At 44.2% G+C, this 27547-nt stretch overlaps 1 protein-coding gene across 2 annotated transcripts in view; it reads left to right on the top strand.

Annotated features, from left to right (window-relative positions):
- DPYSL3 (dihydropyrimidinase like 3) overlaps positions 1-27547 on the top strand; it is a 120070-nt gene that overhangs the window by 31073 nt on the left and 61450 nt on the right. Inside the window, exon 1 of one of the 2 annotated variants that reach the window (XM_008255198.5) lies at positions 11581-26301. The exons of the other annotated variant lie outside the window; for it this stretch is intronic. Coding sequence (XP_008253420.1) covers positions 26263-26301 — 39 coding nt within the window. The 5' untranslated portion in view covers positions 11581-26262. Of the gene's footprint in view, positions 1-11580; positions 26302-27547 lie in introns of those variants that run through there. 2 annotated transcript variants of the gene reach the window in all.

Below are 27547 nucleotides of genomic sequence, written 5' to 3'. Positions count from 1 at the left end.
GAAACCTTTTATTTAAGGAATACACACTTCATGGTTTTCATAAATACCTTAGGAATATAGTGATCCTTCCAACTGTACCTACTCTCTCACCCACACTCCCATCCCTGTTCCTTCCCCGTCTCTTATTCCCATTCTTATTTTTTACTAAGATCTATTTCCAATTAACTTTATACACATACAATTAACTATATACTAAGTAAAGAGTTCAAAAAATCGCCTGAAAAAAAAAAAAAAAAAAAAACACCTGTTCCTCAACAGTGGAGACCAGGGCTGTTCAAAGTCATTGCATCTGAAGTGTTAATAGCACTTCTATAGTCAACTTTTAGGTGCTCTATTAGTTATCACAGATCAGGGAGAACATATTGTATTTGTCCTTTAGGGACTGGCTTATTTCACTAGGTATGATGTTTTCCAGTCTCATCCATTTTGTTGGAAATGACATTATTTCCTTTTTTTCTTACTGCTATATAGTATTTCATGGTGCATACCTACCATAATTTCTTTCCAGTCTTCAGTTGGGCATTTGGGTTGATTTCATTTTTTAGCTGTTGTGAATTGTGCTGCAATAAACATGGGGATATGGATAACTCTTTCATATGCTGATTTCATTTCCCTTGTGTACATTCCCAGGAGTGTCACGACTGGGTTATATGGTAGGCCTATATTCAGATTATTGAGGTATCTCCATACTGTGTTCCACAGTGGCTGTAACACGTTACCTTCCCACAAACAGTGGATTAGGGTACATTTTTCCTCACATCCTCAACAGCATTTGTTGAAAGTCATTCTAACTGGGGTGAGATGAAATCTCCTTGTGGTTTTAATTTGCACTTCCCTGATGGCTAGTTATCCTGAGCATTTTTTCCTGTGTCTGTTGGGCATTTCAATTTCCTCTTTTGAAAATCTCTGTTTAAGTCCTTGGCCCATCTCTTAACTGGGTTGTTTGTTTTGTTGTTGTGGAGTTTCTTGATCTCTATATAGTCTTGTTACTAATAATACTTTATCAGGTGCGTAGTTTGCAAATAATTTCTCCCATTCTGTCAGTTGTCTCTTCACTTTGCTGAGTGTTTCTTTTGCAATACAGAAACTTCTCAAGTTGATGTAATCACATTTGTCAGTTTCGGCTTTGATTGCCTGTGCCTCTGGGGTCTTTTCTGAGAACTCTTTGCCTATATCAACAACTTGCAGGGTTTCCCTAATGTTCTCTAATAATTTTATGGTGTCAGGTCATAGATTTAGGTCTTTAATCCATTTTGAGTGGCTTTTTGTGTAAGGTAAGATAAGGCTCTTGAGTCACACTTCTGCATGTGGAGATACAATTTTCCCAGCACCATTTGTTGAAGAAACTATCCTTGCTTCAGGGGTTGATTTTAGCTCCTTGGTCAAAGATAAATTGGTTGTAGTTGCGTGGGTTGATTTTTGACATTTCTATTCTGTTCCATTGGTCTGTCCATCTGTTTTTGTACCAATAGCAGGCTGTTTTGATTATAACTGCCCTGTAATATGTCTTGAAATCTGGTATTGTGATGCCTATGGCTTTGTTTTTGTTGTATAAGATTGTTTTAACTATTTGAGATCTCCTGTATTTCCATATGAATTTCAGCATTGTTTTTTCTATATTTGAGAAGAATGTCCTTGGTATTTTGATTGGTATTGCATTGAATCTGTAAACTGCTTTTAATAATATGGCCATTTTGATGATATTGATTCTTCCAAACCATGAAAGGATCTTCTTTTATCCATCTGTTCTTTCAGTCCTAAGAACAATTTAAAAAAATTATAAACATTCCAGCTTTCACATCTGTGCATTTTCTTCAAAGCTTACCTTAATTTTGCTTTTGAAGTACAGTTATTTTAACTTTGTTTGTTTTCAGATTTATTTACTTTTAAGTGTTATAGAGGGGAGAGACAGAGAACTTCCATCTGCTCCTTCACTCCCTAGATGGCCACAAATGATAGGACAGGGCCAGTTTGAAGGCAGAAGTTTCTTCCGGGTCACACTTGAGCCATCTTTCGCTGCTTTCCCTAGGCCGTTAGCAGGGAGCTGGATTGGATGTGGAGCTACCAGGACAGGAACAAGCACCCATGTGGAGGCTGTATCACAGGTGATGACTTTACCTGCTTTGCACAATGCTAGCCTCAACTTTCTATTTTTTAATTTTATTGTTTTTTAACTTTTCATATTTTTGAAAGGCAGAGAGAAACACACACACACACACACACACACACAGAATGTCTCATCCATTGGTTCACTACCCGAATGCCCCACAACAGCCAAGGATGTACCAGGACAAACCCAGGAACCTGGAGCTGCATCTGGGCTCCCTGGTGGGTGGTAAGGACTATGTACTTGAGGCGTCATCTACCGCTTCCCACAATGTACACGAGCAGGAAGCTGCATTGGAAGCAGCATAGCAGGCATCCCAAGCAGTACCTGCTGTTCCAAATGCCTCCCCCCGAGCTTTGTATTTGAAAAAGGTTGTAATCTCACAAGGAGTTGCAAAACTAATACAGTCCCTTGAGCACTTCATTCAGCTTTTGCCAATGGTTCCGTCTTAATTAATGGCAATACAATATCACCACCAGGACACTAACATTGGTACAATACTGTTAACTATGTGGCAGGACATTACTCCATTTCAGCAATTTTTGCATATATCTGTGTATGTGAGTGTGAGTTTGTGTGTATAGCTTTTTTTTTTTTTTTTTTTTTTTTTGACAGGCAGAGTGGACAGTGAGAGAGAGAGACAGAGAGAAAGGTCTTCCTTTGCCGTTGGTTCACCCTCCAATGGCCGCCGCGGCTGGCGCGCTGCGGCTGGCGCATTGCGGCCGGCATACCGCGCTGATCCGATGCAGGAGCCAGGTGCTTCTCCTGGTCTCCCATGGGGTGCAGGGCCCAAGTACTTGGGCCATCCTCCACTGCACTCCCGGGCCACAGCAGAGAGCTGGCCTGGAAGAGGGGCAACTGGGACAGAATCCGGTGCCCCAACCGGGACAGAATCCGGTGCCCCGACCGGGACTAGAACCCGGTGTGCCGGCGCCGCAAGGCGGAGGATTAGCCTAGTGAGCCGCGGTGCTGGGCATGTGTATAGTTCTGTGCAATATTATCTCATCTGTAAGTTTCTCACCATAATTACAGTGAACATACAGAAGTGGTCCATTACATCGAAAGAAATTCCTCATCCTCTCTTAGCTGTCACAACGATTCTGTCTCGGTTTTCTGGCCACCACAGTCTATTTTCTGTGGCTCTAGTTTTATCACTTTGAAGATGTGATATAAATAGGATCACACAGTACAAAGGGTCTTCAAAAAGTTTATAGACAATGTATATTCTGAGAAAATTGTATATGGATTTCCAAAATAGACTTGTCTTTTAACTTAGTTTTTTGTAACTTCATGAAGTACCACTATATGTAACTTTTTGAAATTGCTTTTGTTCATTAAGGAAAATGCTCTTAAATTAAGTGGTTCATATAGCAACAGTGGGTTTCATTTTATTGCTAAGTAGTATTGAATTATGCAGAAATATCAGACTTTATTTATATTTTCACATATTGAAGAACATTTGAGTTGTTTCCAGTTATTAGTTATTATGAATAGACCTGCTTTACAGGTTGTTGTAGGAAGCTAAACTTTCATTTCTCTGGAATAAATGCCAAAGAGTACAACTGCTAGATTGTTTGTTTATCCATGTTTAGTCTATGGGAAATTGTCAAATTATTCTCTGGAATGGCTTTACCATTTTCTATTTCCACTAGAAATGTATGAAAGAAATGTCATTTTTCATATATATTCTCTTCTTTAAAAAACTATGATATTTTCAATCATATTTTTAACAGATTTTTATAAATAAAGGATATTTCAGGTAATGAAAATGTTCTACATTTAGATTGTGGTGAGGGTTATACAATGAATTGTTATATTCTTTGAATCGTATCTGTTAAATACATGAAATCTGTTCTATTTTTATTAATAAATTTAAATATGTATAGAATACAGTAAACTAGACACTTTAAATGGACGAATTGTATGGTCTGTGATGTATAGTTTAATAAAGATGTCTTTGAAAGGACATTACAAAACAGGATCTAATGATATTGCAAAAAATCTTATTCCTTTACCAATTTTTAATTCATCAATAATTCACCATGTGGCAGGCGTTTTATGCAGTGTTTTGTATCATTACTGTATGTAATCCTCATGTAATCATTACCTCCAATTCATAGTAAACATTGTTGTAGTAGAAAGTAGTACGGAGCAGCTAATGAGGGTGAGGTTCTGGCACCAGCCTGCGAGAGTTCAAGTCCTGACCCATCCACTGACTAGCTTGTTATTTCACTATTGTCAGCTTCCAAATCCTTTTCTGTAAATGGGGATAGTCAAGCTACCTCCCTTGGTGAGGATTACATAAACTAATGCGTTTAAAAGCACTTAGAATGTACCCTGCATAGCATCATCAGCATCATTATCGAATTCATGGAAAGACATTTTCCTTTTTGCAAGTCATAATTGCATGGTAATAGTTTATGATAAAATGAGCCATGTGTATTAATAAAAGATGACGGATTTTGTCACTGTGTGCCTGGGAGGGCGAGGGAAGCGCTCACAGTTACTGATCTCTGACCATGCCCCAGAAACTGCCTGGCCATCACTTTGCCTGTTTCATTCAAACAGTGCTGCATACTGAGAGTGTGATTTATGCTCATTTTATAGAGGAGGAAGCAAACTCTGCAAAGTCCAGAAAGCTTTCCAGGTTCACAAAGCCAGTACGGGATGTGGATGTAGTCAGGGTGGACAGTCAGGTCTTTCTGTATTCATAGTAAGATTATTCCTCTGTCACAGGAATTGAAAGGAGTTCATATAAGGGAGACTTTTCTTTCAACACTGTAATTCATTTAGGGTATTAAGATACTTGCAAGTTTTTCTTTCTTCTTTCTTGAGGAAGTAAAATTAGCATTTCTAAGGTGGTTGTATTTAAAATATATTTTCCAAAACAATGTGGAGATAATAATTCAGAAAGGGCACCCATGTCTTTTTCAACCTGAAGTTTCAGCTGCTTAGAAGTTGAATCACAATTTAACTACAAAAAGTAAATCTTCTGGTAGGAAAATCATTGCTAGAAGTGCTCAGAAAAATGTGAAAAAATATATTTTAGATATTAGAAGAAGACAAAGTACCCATATTAAGCTCAATTTAAAAATACAAACAAAACAAAAAAGCAAAACTAAATTCCAATCTCGGAAGAAAGGACAATTGTTTGCAATAATAAGTCATCCAAACCATTTCTCAAGTTTATTCACCCATGGCCTAGCTTTTGTGTTCTTTCTCTTTCTTCTTCAAACTCCTTCCTCTTTAGGAACTGCCAAGTGTTGTAATGGAAGCAAAGAAGGAACTCTAAAGTCAGCCAATTTATTAAGAGAAACAACAAAGAAAAGTTGTTTCCTTTGTAGTGAGCCTCAAAGATTATGCATCCCATTCCCCAGGTTTATGGAGAAGCTTGGCTGCAGGTCTCCACTGGAAAGAAACACAAGGATTTGGAATTCCACTTGGAAAACTTAGGTCTTCTCGATTTCTGGTTCAACATAAGAGGCGGAATCATAAGTAGTCTCACACTGATGGGAGAGGACATCTTTGGATAGCATCCCGCTAATTCATTCTCAGGGCTTTCAGTACCGTGCTTCATGTATTGGCCTGTTATAACTTATTCTATTTTATTTTATTTTATTTTATTTTATTTTATTTTGATAGGCAGAGTGGACAGTGAGAGAGAGAGAGAGACAGAGAGAAAGGTCTTCCTTTTGCCGTTGGTAAACCCTCCAATGGCCGCCGCGGCCAGTGCGCTGTGGCTGGCACACCGCGCTGATCCGATGGCAGGAGCCAGGTACTTATCCTGGTCTCCCATGGGGTGCAGGGCCCAAGCACTTGGGCCATCCTCCACTGCACTCCCTGGCCACAGCAGAGAGCTGGCCTGGAAGAGGGGCAACCGGGACAGAATCCGGTGCCCAGACCTGGACTAGAACCCGGTGTGCCAGCACCGCAAGGTGGAGGATTAGCCTATTGAGCCGCGGTGCCAGCCTATTTTATTTACTTTATTATGAGCAGGACAAACAAGGTCTGGCTCCAATATAGTTTAAAAAAAAAAAAAAAAAGTAAAGCCGGCACCGCGGCTCACTAGGCTAATCCTTTGCCTGCGGAGTCAGCACACTGGGTTCTAGTCCCGGTCGGGGCGCCGGATTCTGTCCCGATTGCTCCTCTTCAAGTCCAGCTCTCTGCTGTGGCCCGTGAGTGCAGTGGAGGATGGCCCAAGTGCTTGGGCCCTGCACCCACATGGGAAACCAGGAGAAGCACCTGGCTCCTGGCTTTGCATCAGTGCGGTGCGCTGGCCACAGCTTGCCGGCCGCAATGGCCATTGGAGGGAGAACCAGCGGAAAAGGAAGACCTTTCTTTCCGTTTCTCTCTCTCTCACTGTCCGCTCTGCCTGTCCAAAAAAAAAAAAAAAAAAGGAAAGAAAGACAAAGTCTTGGGTTGTGTTAGGTGATTCTCTGAACCATGAGAAATGACCTCAAAATTGGCTGAAAAGCCTCAAAAAAATGAAAAGAGGCTGCAGCTTCCATGAGGATGCTACAGGGAGCAGTGTCAGATGCGTTTCATTCTGTATTGTTACTCATGGCTTGGAAGGAAGCCATAAAGCTATTACGGTAATTATGTCTGCAGATGAGGGTAAATAGGATGGTGTTCTAGACACCAGTAAGGAAGAGACATAGTACAGGACAACATAGAGATTAGAAAGATGGGCAGGAAATGAACAAATGAGATCAGCCTGGAAAAGTGGAAACACGCATCTGGAGACATACATAATTGGAAAAACAGAGAGGTACTTAAAGGCAGGATCATACTTGGAAAGCAACAATGGCGCATAGGCCTTTGAGTGGGTCTCAGTCCTGGATACGCTTGTAACTTGATGGAAAAATAATACAGACACAGAGAGAAATATGTGGGTTGAAAACACGTCTTAGAATATGTTAAGTTTTAAGCTTTTAAGGATAACCTTTGTAAAATTTATTTCAATGTTTTCGCATGATCTTGTTATGGAGTTCCAATCTTAATGTTACCCTGTCAATTTTTTCCTTTCATTGGTCATGATACGTGAGTTTCTGTGTGCCCTTGTCTGGTCCTTTTGTGTGGATAGCACATCAGAACCAGGGCACTAGATGTCTTTTGGGATTCTGACAATGAGAGTTGTTTTCAAGTCAGTTTTCTCTGAGAAATGTGTCTGTGTCCAAATAGGTGTATGCTTCACAGCTGTGCTGTGTCGTGTGATTTCTCCAACACTTCTCCATAGGAGATTAGATTGTGGGGGGATAACTGACCCAAGCAGAACCAATTAGATTCGTTCTAGTTGGGAATTAGAACCAAGAGATACACGTTGCAGTCTCTCTCTCTCTCTGATTAGAATATCGACACGTGGAGTGGCCAATTGTGTAGAGAAAAAGTGTATCACTAATGTGAATAGAGAAGTAGAGAGAATGCTGTGTAGCCTTTGAGGGTTAAAGACAGACTGTGGCTGACCAATACTTACACTTCAATCTTATTAACAGAGTCCATCTTTTTATTTTCCTATTGTTTTATTGAGACTGTTACTGTTAACTTTTTAGCAAGGTGTTTTCATTAGGACAGTAGGAAACCTAAGTGAAATACTGTTAATATACAGGTGCGTCCATCCAAACTTTTCCCCAACCACAACCCATTCCTACTTCAGGATTCTGCCCTCCTCATATGGCTTACATGTGGTTTGAGTTGTTTATGCATGCTTGTAATATTTAGCTTTTTTGTATGTATTCAACCAAGGCAATTGCTCAACATATCTCATCTGTGCCTTTGTCTCTATTGCAGGCACTATGCTGGGCACTGGGGATGCAATGGTGTATCAACAGAGCCCTGTTCTCAAGGAGTCCAGGGGAATGGTTAACAAAATAGGTAGTTGTACTTTCTAAGGGCAGTGCTGAAGGTCGGCAGCGGCTCTGGGGATCTCCAGGGGACACTGCATAGATGTGAGGGTAAGCTTTCAGGAAGAGATTTTTACATTTCCTTTTTCAGCTCTAATTTTATTAATTAAAACAATTTTTTAAAGATTTTATTGATTTATTTGAGAGGTAGAGTCACAGACAGTGAGAGGGAGAGACAGAAAGAAAGGTCTTCCTTCCGTTGGTTCACTCCCTAGATTGCCACAATGGCTGGAGCTGTGCTGATCTGAAGCCAGGAGCCAGGTGCTTCTTCCTTGTCTCCCATGCAGGTACAGGGGCCCAAGGGACTTGGGACATCTTCTATTGCTTTCCCAGGCCATCGCAGAGAGCTGGATTGAAGAAGGGCAGCCAGGACTAGAACTGGTGCCCATATGGGATACCAGTGCTGCAGGCGGAAGATTAACCTACTGCACCACAGAGCCAGCCACCAGATCTAATTTTATTAATTTGGGTCTTCTTTCTCCTTTTATTTGCTTAGTTGGGCCAATGGTGTGTCCATTTTGTTTATTTTTTCAAAAAACAAGCTCTTCATTTTGCTGGATCTTTTGTATTTTTTGTTTTAAATTTTATTCTCTAATTTTAATTATTTCTTTTCTCTTACTAGTTTTGTGTTTGGTTTGCTGTTATTTTTCTAGATCCTTGAGATGCATTGATAGCTTCATTTATTTGGTACCTTTCCAATTTCTTGATGTAGGCACCAATTGCTATATATATAGTTGTGTGGTTTTTTTTTTTTTTTTTTTTACAGGCAGAGTGGACAGTGAGAGAGAGAGTCAGAGAGAAAGGTCTTCCTTTTGCCATTGGTTTGCCTTTGGAAGAGAGGCAACCGGGACAGAATCTGGTGCCCCGACCGGGACTAGAACCCAGTGTGCCGGCGCTGCTAGGTGGAGGATTAGCCTGTTGAGCCGCAGAGCTGGCCCACCAATTGCTTAACCAATTCTCTCTCTTTTTTTTTTTTTTTTTTGACAGGCAGAGTGGACAGTGAGAGAGAGAGACAGAGGGAAAGGTCTTCCTTTTGCCGTTGGTTCACCCTCCAATGGCCGCCGCAGCCAGCGTACTGCGGCCGGCGCACCGCGCTGATCCGATGGCAGGAGCCAGGAGCCAGGTGCTTTTCCTGGTCTCCCATGGGGTGCAGGGCCCAAGCACCCGGGCCATCCTCCACTGCACTCCCTGGCCACAGCAGAGGGCTGGCCTGGAAGAGGGGCAACTGGGACAGAATCCGGTGCCCCGACCGGGACTAGAACCCAGTGTGCCGGCGCTGCAAGGCGGAGGATTAGCCTAGTGAGCCGCGGCGCCGGCAACCAATTCTCTTAACATTGCTTTTGCTGTATCCTGTAAGTTTTGATATGTTGTGTTATTATCTTCATTTGCTTCTAGAAAGTTTTTGATTTCTCTTTTGGTTTCTTCTATGACCCACTGCTCATTCAGGAGTATGTTGTTCAGTTTCCATGTGTTTGCATATGCTCTAGATTCCTGAGTTGTTGATTTCCAGCTTCATTCCATTGTGGTCCGAGAATTTACTGGATATGATTTCGATTTTTTTGAATTTGCTGAGACTTGCTTTATGGCCTAGTATGTGGTCAGTCCTAGGGAAAGTTCCATGCACTGGTGAGAAGAATGTGTATTCTGCAACTGTAGGATGGAAAGTTTTGTAGATATCTTTTATGTCCATTTGGTCCATAATGTCAATTCTGCTGTTTCCTTGTTCATTTTCTGTCTAGTTGATCTGTCCATTGCTGATAGTGGGGTATTAAAGTCCCCCATTACTACTATATTTGAGTCTATGTCTTCCTTTGGATGCCTTAACATTTCTTTTAAATAGCCAGATGCCCTGTAATTAGGTGCACATACGTTTATGATAGTTATATCTTCCTATTGAATTGATCTCTTAATAATTACATAGTGCCCTTCTTTGTCTCTTTTGACAGGGTGTTAAAGTCTTTTTTTGTCTGAATTTAGGATGGCTATACCAGCTCTTTTTTGGTTTCTTTTACCCTGGTATATCATTTTCCATCCTTTCAGTTTCAGTCTGTGTTTATCTTTGTTGGTGAGATATGTTTGTTGTAGGCAGCAAATAGATGGGTTTTGTTTTTTAATCTGTTCATCCAGTCTGTCTTTAAACTGGAGAGTTGAGGCCATATACATTCAGAGTGACTATTGATAAGTAACATTTTTGCCCTGCCATTTCTCCATAAATATTCCTATTTTACTTTGGATTTCCTTTGTGTTTTTACTGGGAGATTTTCTTCCTCTATCTTCTTTTATAGTGATGACCATGTTTCTGTGATTCTGTGTGCAGCATATCTTTAAGCATCATTTACAAGGCTGGATGGGTGGTGACAAATACTTTCAATTTCTGTTTGTTATGGAAAGTCTTTGTTTCACCCTTCATTCATAAATGAGAGCTTTGCAAGGTACAGTATTCTGGGTTGATAGGTTGTTTTTTTTTTTTTCTCTTAAGACTTGGAATATATCTCCTCATTCTCTGGTGGCCTGTGGACCTTCTGATGAGAACTCTGCTGTGAGTCTAATTGGAGATCCTCTGAAAGTAGTCTGGCATTTCTCTCGTGCACATTTTAGAATCTTTTCTTTATGTTTTATTGTGGAGAGTTTGATTTCAATGTGTAGTGGTGAAGATCTTTTCTAGTCATGTCTATTAGGAGTTCTATGTGCTTCCTGTAGTTGGGTATCCCTTTCTTTCTACAAATTAGGGAAGGTTTTTTTGTTATTATTTCACTAAAAAGATCTTCTAATCCTTTCTCTCTTTCCACAGGAAACTTCAGGAACTCCTAGAACCCATATGATAGTATCCTATAGATTTTTTTAGTTTTCTAGTTTCATCTTGTTTTTTGTCTGAGTGTATATTTTCCTGTGATTTGTCTTCCAAATCAGATATTCTTTCTTTTGCTTCACCGATTCTGTTGATAAGGCTTTCCACTGCAGTTTTTATTTGTTCTATTGAATTCTTCATTTTCAAGATTTCATTTTTCTTTCTCTAAGATCTCAATTTCATGGGAGAAATTTTCTTTCATGTCATTTACGAATTTCATTAGTTTGTGCATTTTCTTCTGATTACTTCTAGGTATTCCTATGATCAATTTTTTGGATTCAAGTTCTGGTGTTTCTTCAAACTCTTCATCTTCACAATCTAGTATTGAAGTGTTGTATTCTTTTGGGGGTGTTCCTTCTTCGTGTTTTTTGAATTGGTGCATTTAATTTTCAGCATTTGTGGAGATACTCATTGGTTTCTTCTTTGTTGTTGTGGTGGTGGTGGTGGTGGTGGTGGTGGTGGTGGTGGTAGCTTTTATCTTTGGACTGTGTGTAGATTAGTGGAGTGTCTGTTTTTACGGAATACCTAGAGGTATGTGGTAAGTGTGGCCAGGGAGCTCTGTTCGGTGCTGCAGTGTGAAGGCAGTATTAAGGTGACACCTGTGGTAAATCAGTCTCTCTCTCTCTCGCTCTCGCTCTCACTCTCTTTCTTAAATCGAAGGAGACTCAGCTTATTTCCTCTCCTCAAAGGAGACCAGTGCCCAGGCACTAGCCCCAGTGGGTATAATACTCGTCCACACTTCCACAAGGACCACACAAAGGATCTGTGCAGTCCTTGGTGTAAGTAGATTCCCCAGCTCTGTCCCTCACCAAGGAACCAGGAAGCCTTGAGCATGTGGATTCTCCCACAGTGACTGCCCAAAGTCCCAGCTGCTCCCTGAGCCTTCCCACGCAGCCTCAGTGTTTTCAAAGCCCCGCAGTCTCAGTGTTTTCACAGTCCTGGCACACAAGCCTCCCACAGTCCTGAGCACCCAGCCCCCACACCCCATCAGTTTTCCCTGCCAGACTCAGGAGTCCCCACACGCCTGGTTGCTGGGTGCGGACATGAGCTGGTGCCGCTGTTAAGTGTGTCCAATATGGTGCCTGCTCTTCATCGGCTTGTTACAGGATGCCGTTGCAGGGTGGTTGGGAGAGAGAAACATGCCTCCCTGCCACTTTTTATTTCTTCTCTAGTTTGGCAGGTCCACTATCCCCCACAGGGCTCCAAGCCGGATTCCCTCCAGGCTTTTCCTGTAGCTTTATCGCCAGTGGCTTGGGCTGCTGCAGTCTGGTTTCACCTCTCTCCAAAGCTGGTGTGGAGGCTCTCGGCTGCTGGGGTCCTGATTTGTGTGTGTCCACACCCTCCATGTAGGTCCACTGTGTCCCTCTAATTTAACTGGAGTTTCCTCTGCTGTTTTCTCCCTAACTCTGCCCTGAGACTGACTCCACTTTTTTAAAACTATCATTTTCTAGATTGGAGCGGTAAGCTCCCTCCCTACTGGGCCATCTTAATGCAATCCTTATTCTACTTTTTCAACAAACATTTTGCAATACCCTCAATGCTGACTCCTTTAAATGTATCAACTCCTCTTTCAACTTCTTAAAACTTGTTCCCATGTTTGTGTCAGTATACCCACTCAGATAGTTTTGATGCATTTTATAGATAAAGGCCATAAGTCTTAGAAGATTTTTCACATTTTTAATTCCAAAGTCAAAAAATTAGAAATGAATCAGGAAAAGCTAAGTGTTTCACTATTTCAGTCTCTGTTTTTTTTTTGCCTTTTATATTCATGTCGCCAATGAAAATCAGTGCCTGGACCTTTAAAACTGTCTAAGAATTCTGCTTGGAGCCAGGTAGACAGCCATTTGATACTGCATCTCCAGAGGTCAGAAATCCATGGTCTCATTTGGGGTGAGTGTGTGAAGGTGACCAGCCCAACAAAGAAGTACTCCTTTGTTGACATATAAGTTGTGTACAAGAGGCACCTGTTTCTCATTTCTTAGCTCCTTTGGGAATTTGCTCTGCAAAGCCTGTGTCTAGAACCTCAGGCGTATGTCTCTGCCATTCCTACTTCTCCGAAAAGTTAGGGAACCAGAGGTTGATGAGGCCTGATGGCCTTGGAGCATTTGCGCTAGCTGAGTACAGGAAACAAGAGAGAAAACACACTCAAACAACCATGCAGCCAAAGTTACTTCCTGGAGACGGATGGGAAAGCTGGAAAATATAAACTCATGTTATGGCCTTGCACTTGGGGCTTGGCTTGCTAGTCTGGCCTTCAACAGGAGTGAGTCTCACATCCTTCATCTGGGCGTGAGCTGTTGTCCTATACAGGCAGAGATGAATCCAAATCACATGTGTTTCCATCACGCAAGAGTGAAATTGATTGCACTAAGCTAAAGGAAGATTCAGGGGGCTCTACGGCATGTTCTCAAACAGGCTTTTTGCAGAGGGTCTGGTAGTTCAGATTCTCTCTCGTGGTTCAGGGCTCAGTGAGTGTGGAGTGCAGAATGGACTTGGGAAGGGGGAATGCCCTGGAAATAATTCACTGCCCTCTCAATTCTGAGCACGCACCAACAACTGCCCTGGGAATACAACCCTCATGATTGAGATACAGAGTCCCTATTCTCAAATTCCTGAATAACTCAGTCTTCAAACGGACATCAGAAATTCAAATGACCGTAAACCAGACAGGTGGAATAAATAAATGGAAGCAGTTCCTATATGAAGGAAGAGGACATGGCCAAGTTGATGGCTTCCTGGAAGATAAGTGTTCGGTCAGAAAGGAGCCAGTATCTGAGTCTAGTCGAGTATGAGCATGTGTCTGTGAGCTCAGAGTTGCCAGGGTTTCTAACTTTTCAAAAAATCTGAATTTGAAAGTGAATCTATAAATCTTAAAATATGAGCTAAATAAAATACCTCTCCATGTAAATATTTAACACCCGTCTTCCTGTTGTTGCTTGGACTTCATGAGAAGCAGATTCTGAGAAGAACCGGGTGCAGGAAGTTTATTAGGGAGTGTGTCTGTGCTCAGCTTCTGCTGAAGGGAGAAGACAGGAAAGCACTGGTGCTGGGACGAGTTTCGCTGTGATGTGGTCTGCACAAACTAGGACAGCCCTTTAGAGTTGTTAGCCTGCAGTGGATTTTATCTGCTCACATTAACCAGCTATTGGATCAGGCTTCCCCAGGTGGTGGTGCTGGGGATACCTGAGACAAGGGAAATTTCCAGAAAGGATTGATGATTGACAGTTGAGAGCCCCTGGGGGGGAATAAGTCCTCAGTCCTGGAAAGGATCCGGAATGGGGCACCATGGTGTTTGCTACAGACCATTCCTCGTACTTCTCAGATTCACTTATTTGGGTAAAGTCTGGGAGCAACAGCTCCACATTTGGAGTGTCTCTTCTCTTGCGAGTCTCAGAGCTGCTTTTCCTGGTCTTAAGACTAGTAGTACCCATTATTGACCTCTTCTAGCCATGCTACCTTCAGTACTTCTGGTAGTCCGAGTGATTTACTTGGCATTACGCCCTTTACCTCTAAGGAGTGGCAGGCCTGGTCAACATGCTCCTCTCAGCCTCAGGTACATTTTGGCTGATGTGCTTGTCCGTTTGTCAAAGTTGAGCAGAAAGTACTGCAGGCTTCCTTTTGGAACCCAGACCATATAAAAGGGGTTGAGTTGGAATGTATAGAATGTATTGTGGGCGCCGGGTTCAGAATGCATAGAACATTCTAGAAGATGGCCCTATCATGACAGACAATCTTCTCTGAATTATAGATTCCATTTTGCCTCCATTGGACCATTCTTCCATGCTCAGAATATGAGCCTCTGGGCAGTGTGACATTTGATGTAACTTGTGGATCCCATGGTCTTCCTTGCTTCTTGTTTGCTATTAAATAGGCCTCTTGGACAGATGTGATGTTATGTGAGATCCCATGCCAGTTCTATGAACACTCTTCAAACCCTCAAGCATTGGTGTTGACAGAGGTAACTAGCAGTAGGAAAGGAAAAGTACATGCCTAGAATACATTCACTTCTGAAAAATGAATCAACAGACCTTCCAATGTAAAAGGGTTCCAGGGTATTGAACTGGTTACCAAGTGAATGTTGGGTGTGTCATGTTGGGGAGGCAGTGTTGCTGTTTCTGGCAGGGTGGATATTTGTTGGCACCAGTAGCTGGGCTGTCATTGGTGAGTTAACTTTTTCCCTGTATAGTCTGTAGCCTGTCACTCTTTCTATTCCATTCATGTACCCATTGTGACAACATTAGCATAACCCGTATCAGAGTCTGGCTGATGTCAACTGACTAAATGATTTTATTTACCTCGTTTAGTGCCTCTTCTATGAAAGATGCTCTCTAGAGAGAAGGTGCAGAACATGCAACTCATGTATCTTCACTCTTCATGTCCACTCCCAAATACATCCACCCAAGGGCTTCTATCCAAGGTCTCTTCTTCATTGATCTTTTAATCTTTCTTTCTGTAGGCCACAATCAATTCTCTCAACAGTTTGTATGTAATCCTGAGCCACTTTTCTTTCCATACAAAGTAGATGACTTGGTTCCCTCTCTGAAGCCATAGAAGATGTCTCGTTCTTGTTGTCTTTCAGCAGCACCTTTCATGGTGATGTCATGTGGCCATTGTCTCTTTTCAGCTTGCTGTGCATACCAAGCTAACCACCTGTAAGCCAGTCTTGGGAATTTTCCTTTCTCCAAAATCCGATCATGAGAGCCACAGGTGTGTGCTAACAGAAATGTTGTAAATGACATGGGAGATGGGACTGCCTGTTCACACAACTCACACAGACTCCTCTATCCTTTTCATGGCCATTTTTGGATGTATCTCTCCTATCTACAATGCGTTACTACTGGGGCCACCAGATCTTTTGATGTGTGAATTCTGCTGGAACTTAGGGGATTGACATTTCTGGTTACCTTCTATCTCTACTGAGATCCAGTAACACTACAGTAACCTATTTTTCAGATAGTTCTAGTCCTGGGAATCTAAATCATGATTCTGTAACTAGAACTCAGTGGCAACTTTTCCCACCACAGATACCTCCAGCACCATAGTGGTTATTGAGTTATGTGCCCCCAAGTGGCAGGTCTGTTTGTACTGCAGCCAGATCTGCTATGGAGCACTTTCTTATTCCAGGTACCACACAAAGCTGACAGCTTTTGGTGTAATACATTTTCAGATGTGAAATGTGTTCTCTCTACAACCTGAATAAGCCTACCAAGCTTTCTGCTTCCTTTTCTGCAGGAAGAGTTGCCCAATGCAATATTTTGATAATTAATAATCATTGAATAATTAATTATCAAAATGATTAGTTAATAATTAATCTGATGAAAGTCTCATGGCAGGCCCTCATGCATTGGACTCTTAAAATTTTACCAAAGTAAAATTACCAAGGCCCTGAATATTTGTAGACTACCTCTCTAGAAGTCATGGGCCTTACCAAAGTCTTCAATGTTAATCAGCTTTAGCTACTTTCATTAAAATACCAGAGAGGTTACTTAGTTAAGAAGAATGTTTATTTCAGTTTAGAGCTTGGAGGTTCATAGTCTAAGATTGGGTGGTTCAGACGTCTGGTGAGGCTGGACTACAGCAGAGGAAGAATCACACAGTGATCCAAGAAGCAGAGAGACATCGTGAGCACACTGTCATCTGCCTTCCATGTAGTCTCTCCTTATAATGTCATCACGTTTCAATCATGGGCTCCACCCCAGCAACCTAATCCAATACAGTCACTTTCTAATACTCTGTCTTTTGATACCATAATTGGATTAAGTTCCATCCTTAATGCATGAACCATTACTCCATTAACTGTTAACATAAGACTTTGAGGTTAACCATGTATGTAGATTTGGGGATCCAAATCCTGTTGAAACCTCAGCAAATGTACTTGTCAGTCTCTGTGCATCTGGTTCAGTTTGAATGATGCCATCAATAGAATATACCTCTGGGAAACTATGCAAGATATTCAGAAACTCTAGGTTTTTCAGATGACGTTATGATCCAGGGAAGGATGATTAGCATAGCCTGTGACTAAGAATGTTCATGTGTACTATTGTTTATTCCAGGAGTGTGCACATTGCTTTTAATGTCCTCTTTTGATGTAAAGCACTTATTGGCTAATTCAATAACTACGTACAGTGTTCTTGAGGCCATGCCAGACTGGTTGAGAAAATTCTTAGAGACTGAGGTTTCAGCTGTAAACTCCAGCGCTGCTCTGGGATTTGTTGGCTCTTGCAGTATCCAGAACAGTGAATTAAATGGTGATAGGAGGAGTACTGCCAGCCCTGTACCCTTCAGTTCCACTTACCTCTGCTAATCTCTTAGGATCACACCTTTTAGCCTAAAAGGAGGGTTGGGTCAGTTTTAGAGGCTTCTGCCTGGTCTTCCCTACTTGGTCATATTTACTCTGCAAGCTAAGGAACTACATTGGAGATTTGCTAATTGCCATATTTTTCTATTTCAATGAATCAGCAAGCATCTGTGAAAATGACCTCTACATGGATCTGTGAACCCAAGAGGCCAAATGGAAGCCAAGTCTAGACCAGGAGTCTGGCTTTCTTACCTGGTCTCTGCATGTCTGCACTGTAGAAGAACAGCTATGCTGATGCTTCCAGTCTGCCTGTCAGTGGGAACCTGTGTCCACAAGACCTCCGGGTGTTTAGTCCCCTTCCCCAGTCTGCGGTGGCTTAGGAATACAGCCATAGGAGTTCATGGAGACACTAAGGGAGTCTTGACCATGTGCACTGAGCGTGCTGCTGCAGGCTTCTTCTCCCTGATGACACAGCTTCCCCTTAGAAGCCTAAAAACCATCTCAGATCCCAGAAATTGGGCAAGGAATCATGACTTTTTTAGTGGAGAGACTACATGTAGCCTCCTGATCATCAGTCTTTATTTTGATCAATATGCATGTCAGTTTCTTATTCCTTTTGTAACAAATTACCACATTCTTAGAGGCTTAAACCTTATAGAGTTATCATCTTACTCTTCTGGAGGCCAGAAGTCTAAAATGAGTCCATGGGAGTAAAATCAAGGTGTCCCCGAGTGTCCTTCAGTCCTTTTGGAAACTCTATCAGAAAACCTGGTCCCTGCCTTTTCCAGCTTCCAGAAGCTGCCCACAGTCCTTGGCTAATGAGTGCATCTTAACTTCCTGGTCTCTGACCCTGACTTCTTTTATCACAACTTTCCCTTCCATATTCTCTCTCTCTCTTTCTCTGACTCTCCTACCTCCCCCTTATAAGGAATCTTGTGATTACATTGGACTTTGTGGGTTCTGAGGATTCGGACATGGACTTTTTCGGGAAGGGGGCATTATTCTGCCTACCACGACATATTTTTCGGTGACTTCCATCTGTTTTTCTCCTGGGGACATTAACCAGCTATTGAGCGTCTCAGAAACTGAGGTCAGGTCTTCCTGGCCACCACCATGAGAATGGCATTTACCATGATAATTGCATGCACCTGGCTCCTGACAGGTAAGTGCTGCCACCTGCCTCTGTTCAGGGGCTAGTTTTGTGACTCATTTCCCACCGCCATTCCTGCCCTAAAAAGAGATTAAATAATATTCCCTAAATTTTTGCATATGTGACTGAGTAAATAAGTGAAGTACAAGTGTGAATTTCAAATGAGTCCCAAATCTAAGCCCCTTCACTCCTCACAAAATATCCACTTCTACCCCCATTGGTTTTCTAAGGTAGAGGTTTCAGCTGAATGGCATGGTAAAAAAGTGGTTTCAGTGGGAAAGGAAACTACTTTTATGGGGCACTGGATATAGATAAGCCTGTACCCGCAGCTGCGCCTAGATATTAAAAATCAAAATGATATGATGCACTGAGCTGCCTTCTTCCTCAGCCACATGCACATCCATAACTGGGAAATCTCGGGTCTGTTGATAAAACCTGACACACAGCAGAACCTTTGGGAAAACAGAGTCTTTAAAAAAATTTCTGAAGTTTAAAGAAATCACTCACATCATAGTATCTCTTGCTACTGCAAGGGAAATCTGCTAGGCCTTTCTCCATTAGTGTGAATAAAACCTCACCTCAAAAGTCTAACTTTGCTGGGCCAGAGCTAGGGATCAACATGCAATTTTTTAATTTCATTTGAGAGACAAAGAGTGAGAGAGAGAGGAAGCGCCAATGCATTAGTTCGCTCCCCAGCTGCCCACAACAGAGGGGGCTGGGCAAGGGCTGAAGCCAGGAGCAAGGCCCTCATTCCAGGTCTCCTCTGTGAGTGGTAGGAACCCAACCACCTGAGCATCACTGCTGCTTCTGAGCACTGGCAGGCCTGCAGAATGAGGGGCTGGAGCTGGGAGTCGCACCCAGGTACTACAGTGGGGACGCAAGCATCTTAACCACCAGGTCAAACCCCTGCCTCAGCCCAGGACCGTTCATCCCTCCCTTCCCAACTCACCCCATAACCCTAGCCTGTATCTTTGAAGTGAGCTGCCATCGAAGCTTATGGAGCCAGCCAGAAGTCTTAACAAATGTCATCTACTGAAGAAAGGAAAGAGAGCGTCCATCTAGGGAGGTGTAGAAGGCTTGCACACTTCTACTCAGGCTGGTAGGAATTTGATTTTGGAATCAGCCCATGAGAATACTTTCCTGTGTCTGTATTTTTTTTCTTTGCTCATGTATATCAAATGTAAGCTTGTTTGTCAGTTTATTTCTGCTTTTAATATGTAAACATCTAATAATAGCAGGTGAATCATCACTTTGATTTTCATTCGGTAACACTGGGATTACATGACTAAGGGTTCCTTTGTTTAAATTGTAGGTAAAATTAATGAACCCAAATGATGTAATGGACAATTCTAAGATCAAATGTTTGTTTATTTAACATTAGAATATCCTGCTTATTTCACACAGTCCTGGTATATCAATTGTGCCCCTTCAGGACAAATAGACTTGAGAGCATTGACCCATGTGCTCCTTGAAATAAAAAATAGAGGTGTTTACAAGAAAAAAAAAAAAAGAACTCTCCTATATTTAGTGTAGAACTCTCCCTCCCCCAAGCTTTCAAATCCGGGCCAAGGGAAACTGTTTCGCCACATCAACACAGCAAAAGAGAAATGTGATTTTAAAAAGCAGAAAATAATGGTCAAAACTGTATAAATGGGGAAGCACTTACTTTAGATATTTTGGAAATTGAAAGGAAGACGGAATATTCTGGACTTTCCCATTGATTGTTCAGTTAATCACCCCTTCCCCATTGATTCTACTTGATTCTAAGCACTAGAAAATAGTTGGGGAATACAAAGATAAAGAAGAGCGAGTTCTTGACATAAACAAGTTTAGCAAATAATAAGCAAAGCATTAAAAATAATGGTATGAATTATTGCCGTCTAGTTAACTCACTTTGTACTAAGAGCTTTTTTACATGAATAATCTCATTTATTCTTTACCATGTTCACTCTGTTACATATCTACACATTTGTGCCTTCCCTTCTCTCTTAATCCATTTAGATTCCTGCTTCATCCCCAGTTCCCCTGGGTTTTTCTCTCTCTTCTCTGCACTCATCCAGAAAATCTTTGTTAAATTCACAGCCTCACTACTACATGCCTGTACAGCGTAGCAGTAAGTGGCCAGAGGGTAGTCCACAGTGTGCTTACTTGCGTCTCTTTCAATTCATGGCCACTCTAAGCGGAATCCTTGGTGCTGCCAGACAGTCATGCCGTGTTTCCCTAGTCCCTTTAATCTCCTGGAAAATGACTTCATAGCAACTCCTTTCCCCTTTAACTTCCAGTACTTTAGCAGATGGCAGAGAAAACAGATGCCATTGGAAGACAACTCCCTCCATGGAATTAACCCGGCTCCCTCTCTGTGCCACTGTACTACCCGCTTCTTTATCCTAGCTAAGAGCAAGCCCTACTGGGACAGCAGATGTCCCTTGTGTTCTCTGTCTAAGGAGGCTTCTATGTAGCACTTGTCTCATTTTCTTCTGCTCATTAAGTTTTCTCTATTGAATCAACACTATTGGCATCTAACGATGCTTTTATTTCTCTTGACTTAGATTCTACTTTATCTGCTAGCTACTGATTCATCTCTCTTTCCTATTGACAATAAAAGAAAGTGTGAAAGGGTTGTACATTTTGTTTTATTTTTTAAAAAAGGATTCATCTAATTGTTTGAAAGGCAGAAAGAGAGAGACGAGACAGACAAGAGAAGGAATCTTCCGTTTGTTGGTTCATGCCCCCAAATGGTCACAAGAGCCAGGTCTGGGGCAGGCCAAAGGCAGGAGTCAGGAACTCAATCTTGGTCTCCCACCATGGATGGCAGGAGCCCATGTACTTGGGCTGCCTTCCACTGCCTCCCCAGGTGCATTTGCAGGAGCCTGGATTGGAAGAGGAGCAACAAACATAGTAGGTACTCAGAAATCATTGCTGGAATAATAACATATGGGGACAGTGCTGTAGCGTAGTAGGTTAAGCCTCTGCCTGTGGCACTGGAAGCCCATATGGGCACTGGTTTGAGTCCCTGCTGCTCCATTTCTGATCCAGCTCACTGCTAATACACCTGGGAAAGCAGTGGAGGATGGCCCAAGTCTCTGGGCCCCTGCACCGACATGGGAGACCCAAAAGAAACCCCTGGCTCCTGGCTTCGGATCAGCTCAGCTCCAGCTGTTGCAGCCATTTGGGGAATGAACCAGCAGATGGAAGACTTTCTCTTTGTCTCTCCTTCTCTCTCTCTGTAACTCTGCCTCTCAAATAAATAAGTAAATAAATGTTCCCCCCCACCCCCCGACACACACATGCACAAAACCTCACAAAACACCGTGAGGTGGGTATTAGAAGTGCATGTTGTAGGTACTTGGGTCAAGATCCTCATGGTGGTGACAGCGCTCTCACCCATTGGTGGATTCTCAGTTCTTATCTTGCTGACTTTTCTTTGCAAAGTGAACACATTCTACTCAGCATCCATTTGCTTCTTGACTTTCAGAACCGGTACTCTCATGGCATGCTCTTTATCCCACTGGCCCCTCTGCCTGCTTCTTTTCTTGATTGCTCATCTCCTCCAGGAAGCTGCTGTGCTCTCTCTCCGTGATCATCTTAAATATAGGGCTGTTACTTTCGATTGCATGTCGTGGTGGACAAATCCCCAATTTGGCTCAGCTCCTCCCTTAGATAAAAGAACCTTGCAGAAAGCCTCTCTGTGTGCCAGGAGAGCTAGAAGCACGGAAAGGTCAGAGGGATCTTGATTCTGAGATAGGTCCCAAGGCCTCTCAGCATGTCAAAGCACTGGTTTTTGGAATGTCATTTTCTGGTCCCTGCAACACCTTCTCTTTCACTGAGCTGCTGAAGTGAAAAAAGGTAATGTGTCCTTGATTCTTCTGTCCTGGGTAAATCTAAGTATTTTAAGTACTACAGATTCTTACTTTTTTTTTTTATTCTTGGCTTCCTTTCCCTAGAATTCAAGTCTCACGTGTCAGGAATTTTCTCTGCTTTGTCCAGATATTTGTATCCCTAATGCCTAGGTACTCATAATAGGTACTTAACAAATATTAGTTGGGTGAATTAATAATTCACCACAAAACACTGTGAGGTAGGTAATAAGATCCTCATTTTATAGATGAAGAAACCAGGGCTCAGATGGTTGAAGTGATCTGTTGCAGATCACAGAAAATGAATGACCTGGACTGTGGACAAGGTTCCTTTCACTCCCAAGTTCAGTTCCTTAGGCTACCATTTGGATTTGGATTCTAGCCCATACTTCTCCTTTGAAAGTCACTATGAATTATTATTTTTAAGGAAATTATTCAACACACAGCCTTTGGTCTTCTCCATGTGCTTTGAGGGCAGCTCCTTTCCAAGCCGAACCCTGTCTCATCACTGCTCGGGTACCGTCTCTTCCACCACGCCACTCTTGGGCCCACATTCTGCCCTGGAACTTTTAGACTGTGTCATGTGAGCAAAGTGTTTCTTCATCACCTGAAATTTACCTGCTCTGAAGTCTAGACTCCAGAAACTCTAAGAAGCCATAGAGAAAGCAAAAGCAGCTTCTTTAAAATCTGGATTCCAATGCATGCCCTTTAGGTTATGAGAAAGCGCCCGCTTCACCTATTTACTATTTCTTTAGATCTAATTTTTAAATTCTTACATTCACTCACCTAATAATTATTCAACAAGACATACTCCTTGCCCAGTTAGAAAAGAATAGCACCCAATAATAAATGAATATGTCATATGATAAAAAAGCATTATGAAAATAGAGAAAGTTATGAAAGTAGCTAGCAAGTGATAGGTAGGACTCTTAATTAGGGGTACAAAGTAAACTCTTGAGAGTTGGGACTTTGTTCTTATTCACCTCTGTAATACTGGCACTTAGAGGAATAATGGCATGTAGTGAGCACAAGGTAAAAAAAAAAAATGTGTGACTATTGTGATAATAAATGAATGAGTGATGGCGAAGAAGAGAGCCCAGCTAGGAGGTGACTGCCATCGTCAGGTGACTGCTGAAGACACTTGACACAGGGAGAAGAGGCTTGGCAGATGGAGAGCAGAGAGCCGAGGCTCAGACAGAGAGACTGGATGTGCTGTGTGGGCGTGGGATTGAAAGGCAGAAGTCAGGATGGGGCCAAAGCTTTGGCCTGAGCACCGCAATCCAGTAGCCACTTTCTGAGGGTGGAAGCCTGGGTGCGGCAGATTTGGTGGCCAAAGTCAAGTTTCTTTGGGCCCAAAATCAAGTCTCTGCTTTTCCACGTCTCTCACTCCCTGTCTCAGCACTGCTGTTTCCAAGGAAAACCATTCAGAGTCACTGTACTGTAGAAAACAACCCTACTGGTTCCACTCCCGTCCTTCTTGGCCAGACACAGAGGCAGCCAGTGTTGAGAGTTGCCTTTCTTATTCCTGGAATAAGAAGAATGACATGACCGAGGAAGGCTTTTTCCTCCAAATTCATCTAAGAGGCTTTATTTTGATTTATGAAAGTGAAAGATGATTGAAGGGGGCAAAGCAGGAAAATAATAGTGTTTGTTGTACATTTCTGATGACGGCAACAGCTTGAACCGATTAGCTGGCTATTATGCATTCCTGTGCATGGCTTGTCACAGCAGTCTGATCCGGAGGAACACATCACAATTCCTATTCAGCATGATCTCCTGCATGCAAACTTGACCACAAAAACTTTAACCAAGTCTTATAATTTGAAACAACACACACACACATGCGCGCACACACACACATAGTCATCAAATCATCCAAAATATGGCATAAGTCTGTTTAGAAACGAGCACTGTGGATTATAGCAAAAGAAAGAGAGGAGATAACTTGAGGCAAGAAAGGCAAAGAAATCCATGAAATTTTTAAAAATATGAGCATGGTATTCTTTAGGATTGTAAATGTCCCTTTTTGCTTTTTAAGGAAAAAGCTTTAAGATCCTTCCCAGCCTATTTGGAACAGAACTATCTATGGAAAACTTACAGTTTTGTAGAATTTCATAGTGTGTAGTTAATTCTCTTTTTACTCTTCTAAATATAATCCTGCTCATTTGCATGCCAATCCCCACAATGCTTTGTAATTTCACAACTCCTGGCTAGTGGTCTCAGCCTCTGTGTTTTAGGAAGAAAGCACAATGTTCAGGGCGTGTCCTGGCTCAGTCTTTCTTTTCCCCCTGCTTTGCAAAGGAGAACAGGGAGGTGACCTTTGTGTGAGTTCCTCCTCCTTGCTATAGCATCTCAGAAATGGAGACCGCCGTGGCCTTTTCCAGAGAAGGCTGCGTTCAGTGCCCTTATCCGTGAATACCCGGAAGGTGCAGTGTTGGTGGCAGGGGGTCAGTGCGTCCTTTGATTTTGTGACCCGGCTGGCTCATTTCAAGTTTCTGGCAAGGCCAGGCTGGAGGCCACGGTCCCCTCCTTCTGTGGATGCCTTATATAGCTTCTCTACTGCAAGTGAGCCTTCAGCTTAATGACAAGATGCCCACAAGTGTGGTTGGTCATAGGCCTGCCTTATAGAAAGGAGAATTCAAGAACGCTAACAGACTTAAGACATGCGCAGTGACATCTATGGAATCCTAGCTCGTGGGGCGTTAGGATTGACAGCTGGGGAGTGTGCATGGCAGGGGACTTGAGAGGGCTTTCTGCATTTCGCACGGCAGGCCATTTCTTTGTTATTTAAATGGTGCATTTGAGACAGTTTTTCAGAGGAAGTCCCACCACCACCACTAAGGCCCAGACCCCACCCACAGTGGCCCCTCTAGATAGGTCTCCCTTGGCTGTTTGTTTTGAGCAGGTAGCTAAAGGACCGTCTATTCCAGGGCTTTTGTCAACGTATGAATCTTTGTGTGTCAGCCCTGCCTAAGCTGAACCCAGGGTTTTGAGCAGTGCACGAGGTTGCTTGCAGACAGGCAGCACCTGCAACACCACCCACAAAAGCTATGGCTGCATAGCAGCAAGGAGCCGGGGCTCTTGCTCTCCCACTACAGGTGCTTTCTGTGTATTATAGCGCAGTGTAAATGTGCAGTCTTTGATTCTGAGAGAGGAATGTGGTGGAGTTTCTTTACAAAATATTACTTGGAGACTATTTAAAAAAATACAATGATGTCCGCTGCTACCACGCCCCTCGCAGCCCTTTGAATGTGAACCACGGCTTTCCAGTTTCTATGATGCGTTTTCACGGCCCCGGGGATGCCAAGGAGGCTGGCCAGGGTGCCCAGGGTCCAGCGCCGGGTGCATAGCCCGCGCCCGCTGCCGCGAGGGCTCCTCGCCTTCTGCCCTAACAAAGGCGGAGGCCGCCGCCCTCAGCCCGCGCGATGGCGGAGGACAACGGCCCCCGGGAGGGAGGACCCCAGTCCTCTCTTCTGAAACCACGGGCGGTGCGGGTGGGACCGCGGGCTGGGAGGTGGCCGGAGACAACGGCGCCCGCGGGGCCTGGGTCCTGGAGACCCTGAGCGCAACGCGGGTCCGCGCCCAGCACCCGGGGCCCGCAGCATCCCCGCCCCGGGAAGCCCCTCGCGCCCCCTGGTGGCTCTGGAGCAGGCTTGGCCGCGCCTCGCTCGCCAGTCAGAATTAAAAAAAAAAAAAAAAAAAAGGAAGAAAAAGGAAAAGTGGGTGAGGCTGATGCAAAGAGGGAGATCAATAGGGATAAGCGAGTAGAGGAGGGAGGAGCCGCAGATCAGCCATTCTTGTCTCACGGGGTCCCAGCTGGCACACCAGGAGAAATTCAGCGCGCCGAGCCCCGGAGCGGGGCGTGCGGGCTGGCGGCGGCGGGCGGGGGCGAGGGCACCGCGGGGATTGACTATTGTCTCTGGCAGCCGCCGTGCAGGCCGCCAGGGGGGCGGAGGCGCGCGGAGGCGGCGGCCGCGGCCAGCGCACCACTCGCTCCACCTGATCTCCGGCGCTGCGCGCTGAGCACGGCGCGCGCGAGCGGGCGGGCGGGCGCACGAGAGCAGGCAGGGAGGCCGCCGCTGCGACTGCCGCCGCCGCCACCATGTCCTACCAGGGCAAGAAGAACATCCCGCGGATCACGGTGAGTCCCGCCGCCGCCCCGCCGCGGCGTCCCTGGCTGCGTCCCTCGGGAGGGCTGGGGACACGTTGTCCGGGCAGTGGAGAGCGGTGGTCAGGCTGGCCGGCGTGGCGGGCGCCACCCGGACTGAGCGACCCTGGGGCTCGGGCAAAAGAAAACAAAGAAGAAACCCAGACCGTGGCGCAGAGAACTTGAGCCTGTTTGTCCTCCCTGGCCACTGCCGCCCGGCAGCCCCCCTAGCGCGCTCAGCTGGGACCGCCGCCCCGCTGCCCTGGGCGGAGGTGTGCTTTCTGTCCAAGGACCTATGGGCCCGGCGCGAGGTGGCGAGGTGACACCTTTCCCCGGGGGTGCTTGGCAGCCCGACCGCGCCCCTCTGCTCGCCCGGGCACCGTGGCTCTGCCCCCCGCACCGCGCCGGTGGCGGAGTGCCCGGGGCACCCGTCCTCGCCCGGCGCCCGCCTTGCCTGCACTGAACACCTAAGGTACCGCGGCTGGAATAGAACTGACCAACTTATTTTTATGTTTTGCCCTCGAGGTTTTTACCTTTTCCCTATCATTTCTCCTTCCCATTCCAAGACAAGGCTGTTTTTAGTGCTGAATGTCGTTAGCGCACGCTGTGTGTGCACGCCGTGTCCAACTGCCATTGTGTGCAAGGCTGAGCCCCCGTGGCCGGCCGTGTCGGAGGCACAGGGCTCAGAGGGGCCGTGCCTTTATCAGCTCCAGAAACCACCTCTGCGCCGCGGCCAGCCGGGTGCCCGCCCAGGCGAAATCTCCCGCCCTGGCCTGGCGTTCCTCGCTCCTGTGCGGAAGCGACTCAGTCCCGGCTGGAAGGGGCATTTTAAAAAAGAGCCCAAACTGACATTTGTTAGCGCAGAGCAATGCAGTTGCGCTTTGTCTATGGAGGATGGGTGTGTGTGTGTGTGTATGTGTGTGTAGTGTAGGAATGGGTGGCTACTCCATCTTTGCAAGTCGAACAAAGGAAGTGATCAGCTGCCCCCCCTGGGAGGCTCTGCAGCTGCCCCAGGGCTGAGCCTTACCTGCCCCCTTACCGGGACCCGCCAGGCACCAGGTTTTCCGGTGGCCCTCTTTCTGTTTGCGCTTGCTCCTCATGCCGGGCACACCCTATGCACTTGCTATCATGATCTTCCTCCCCGTGCCAGAAAAAGGCTGTCTTGCTGCTCATGCACTTTATTGTCAAGTGTCTGCTGTGGCAGCATCACACCTTTGTCATGCACCTGAGCATTGCACAC

This window comes from Oryctolagus cuniculus, chromosome 6 (genome assembly GCF_051225735.1).
Source record: "Oryctolagus cuniculus isolate XC-2025 breed Fujian yellow rabbit chromosome 6, ASM5122573v1, whole genome shotgun sequence".
NCBI lineage: Eukaryota > Metazoa > Chordata > Mammalia > Lagomorpha > Leporidae > Oryctolagus > Oryctolagus cuniculus.
This window is presented reverse-complemented; position numbering and strand designations above follow the sequence as displayed.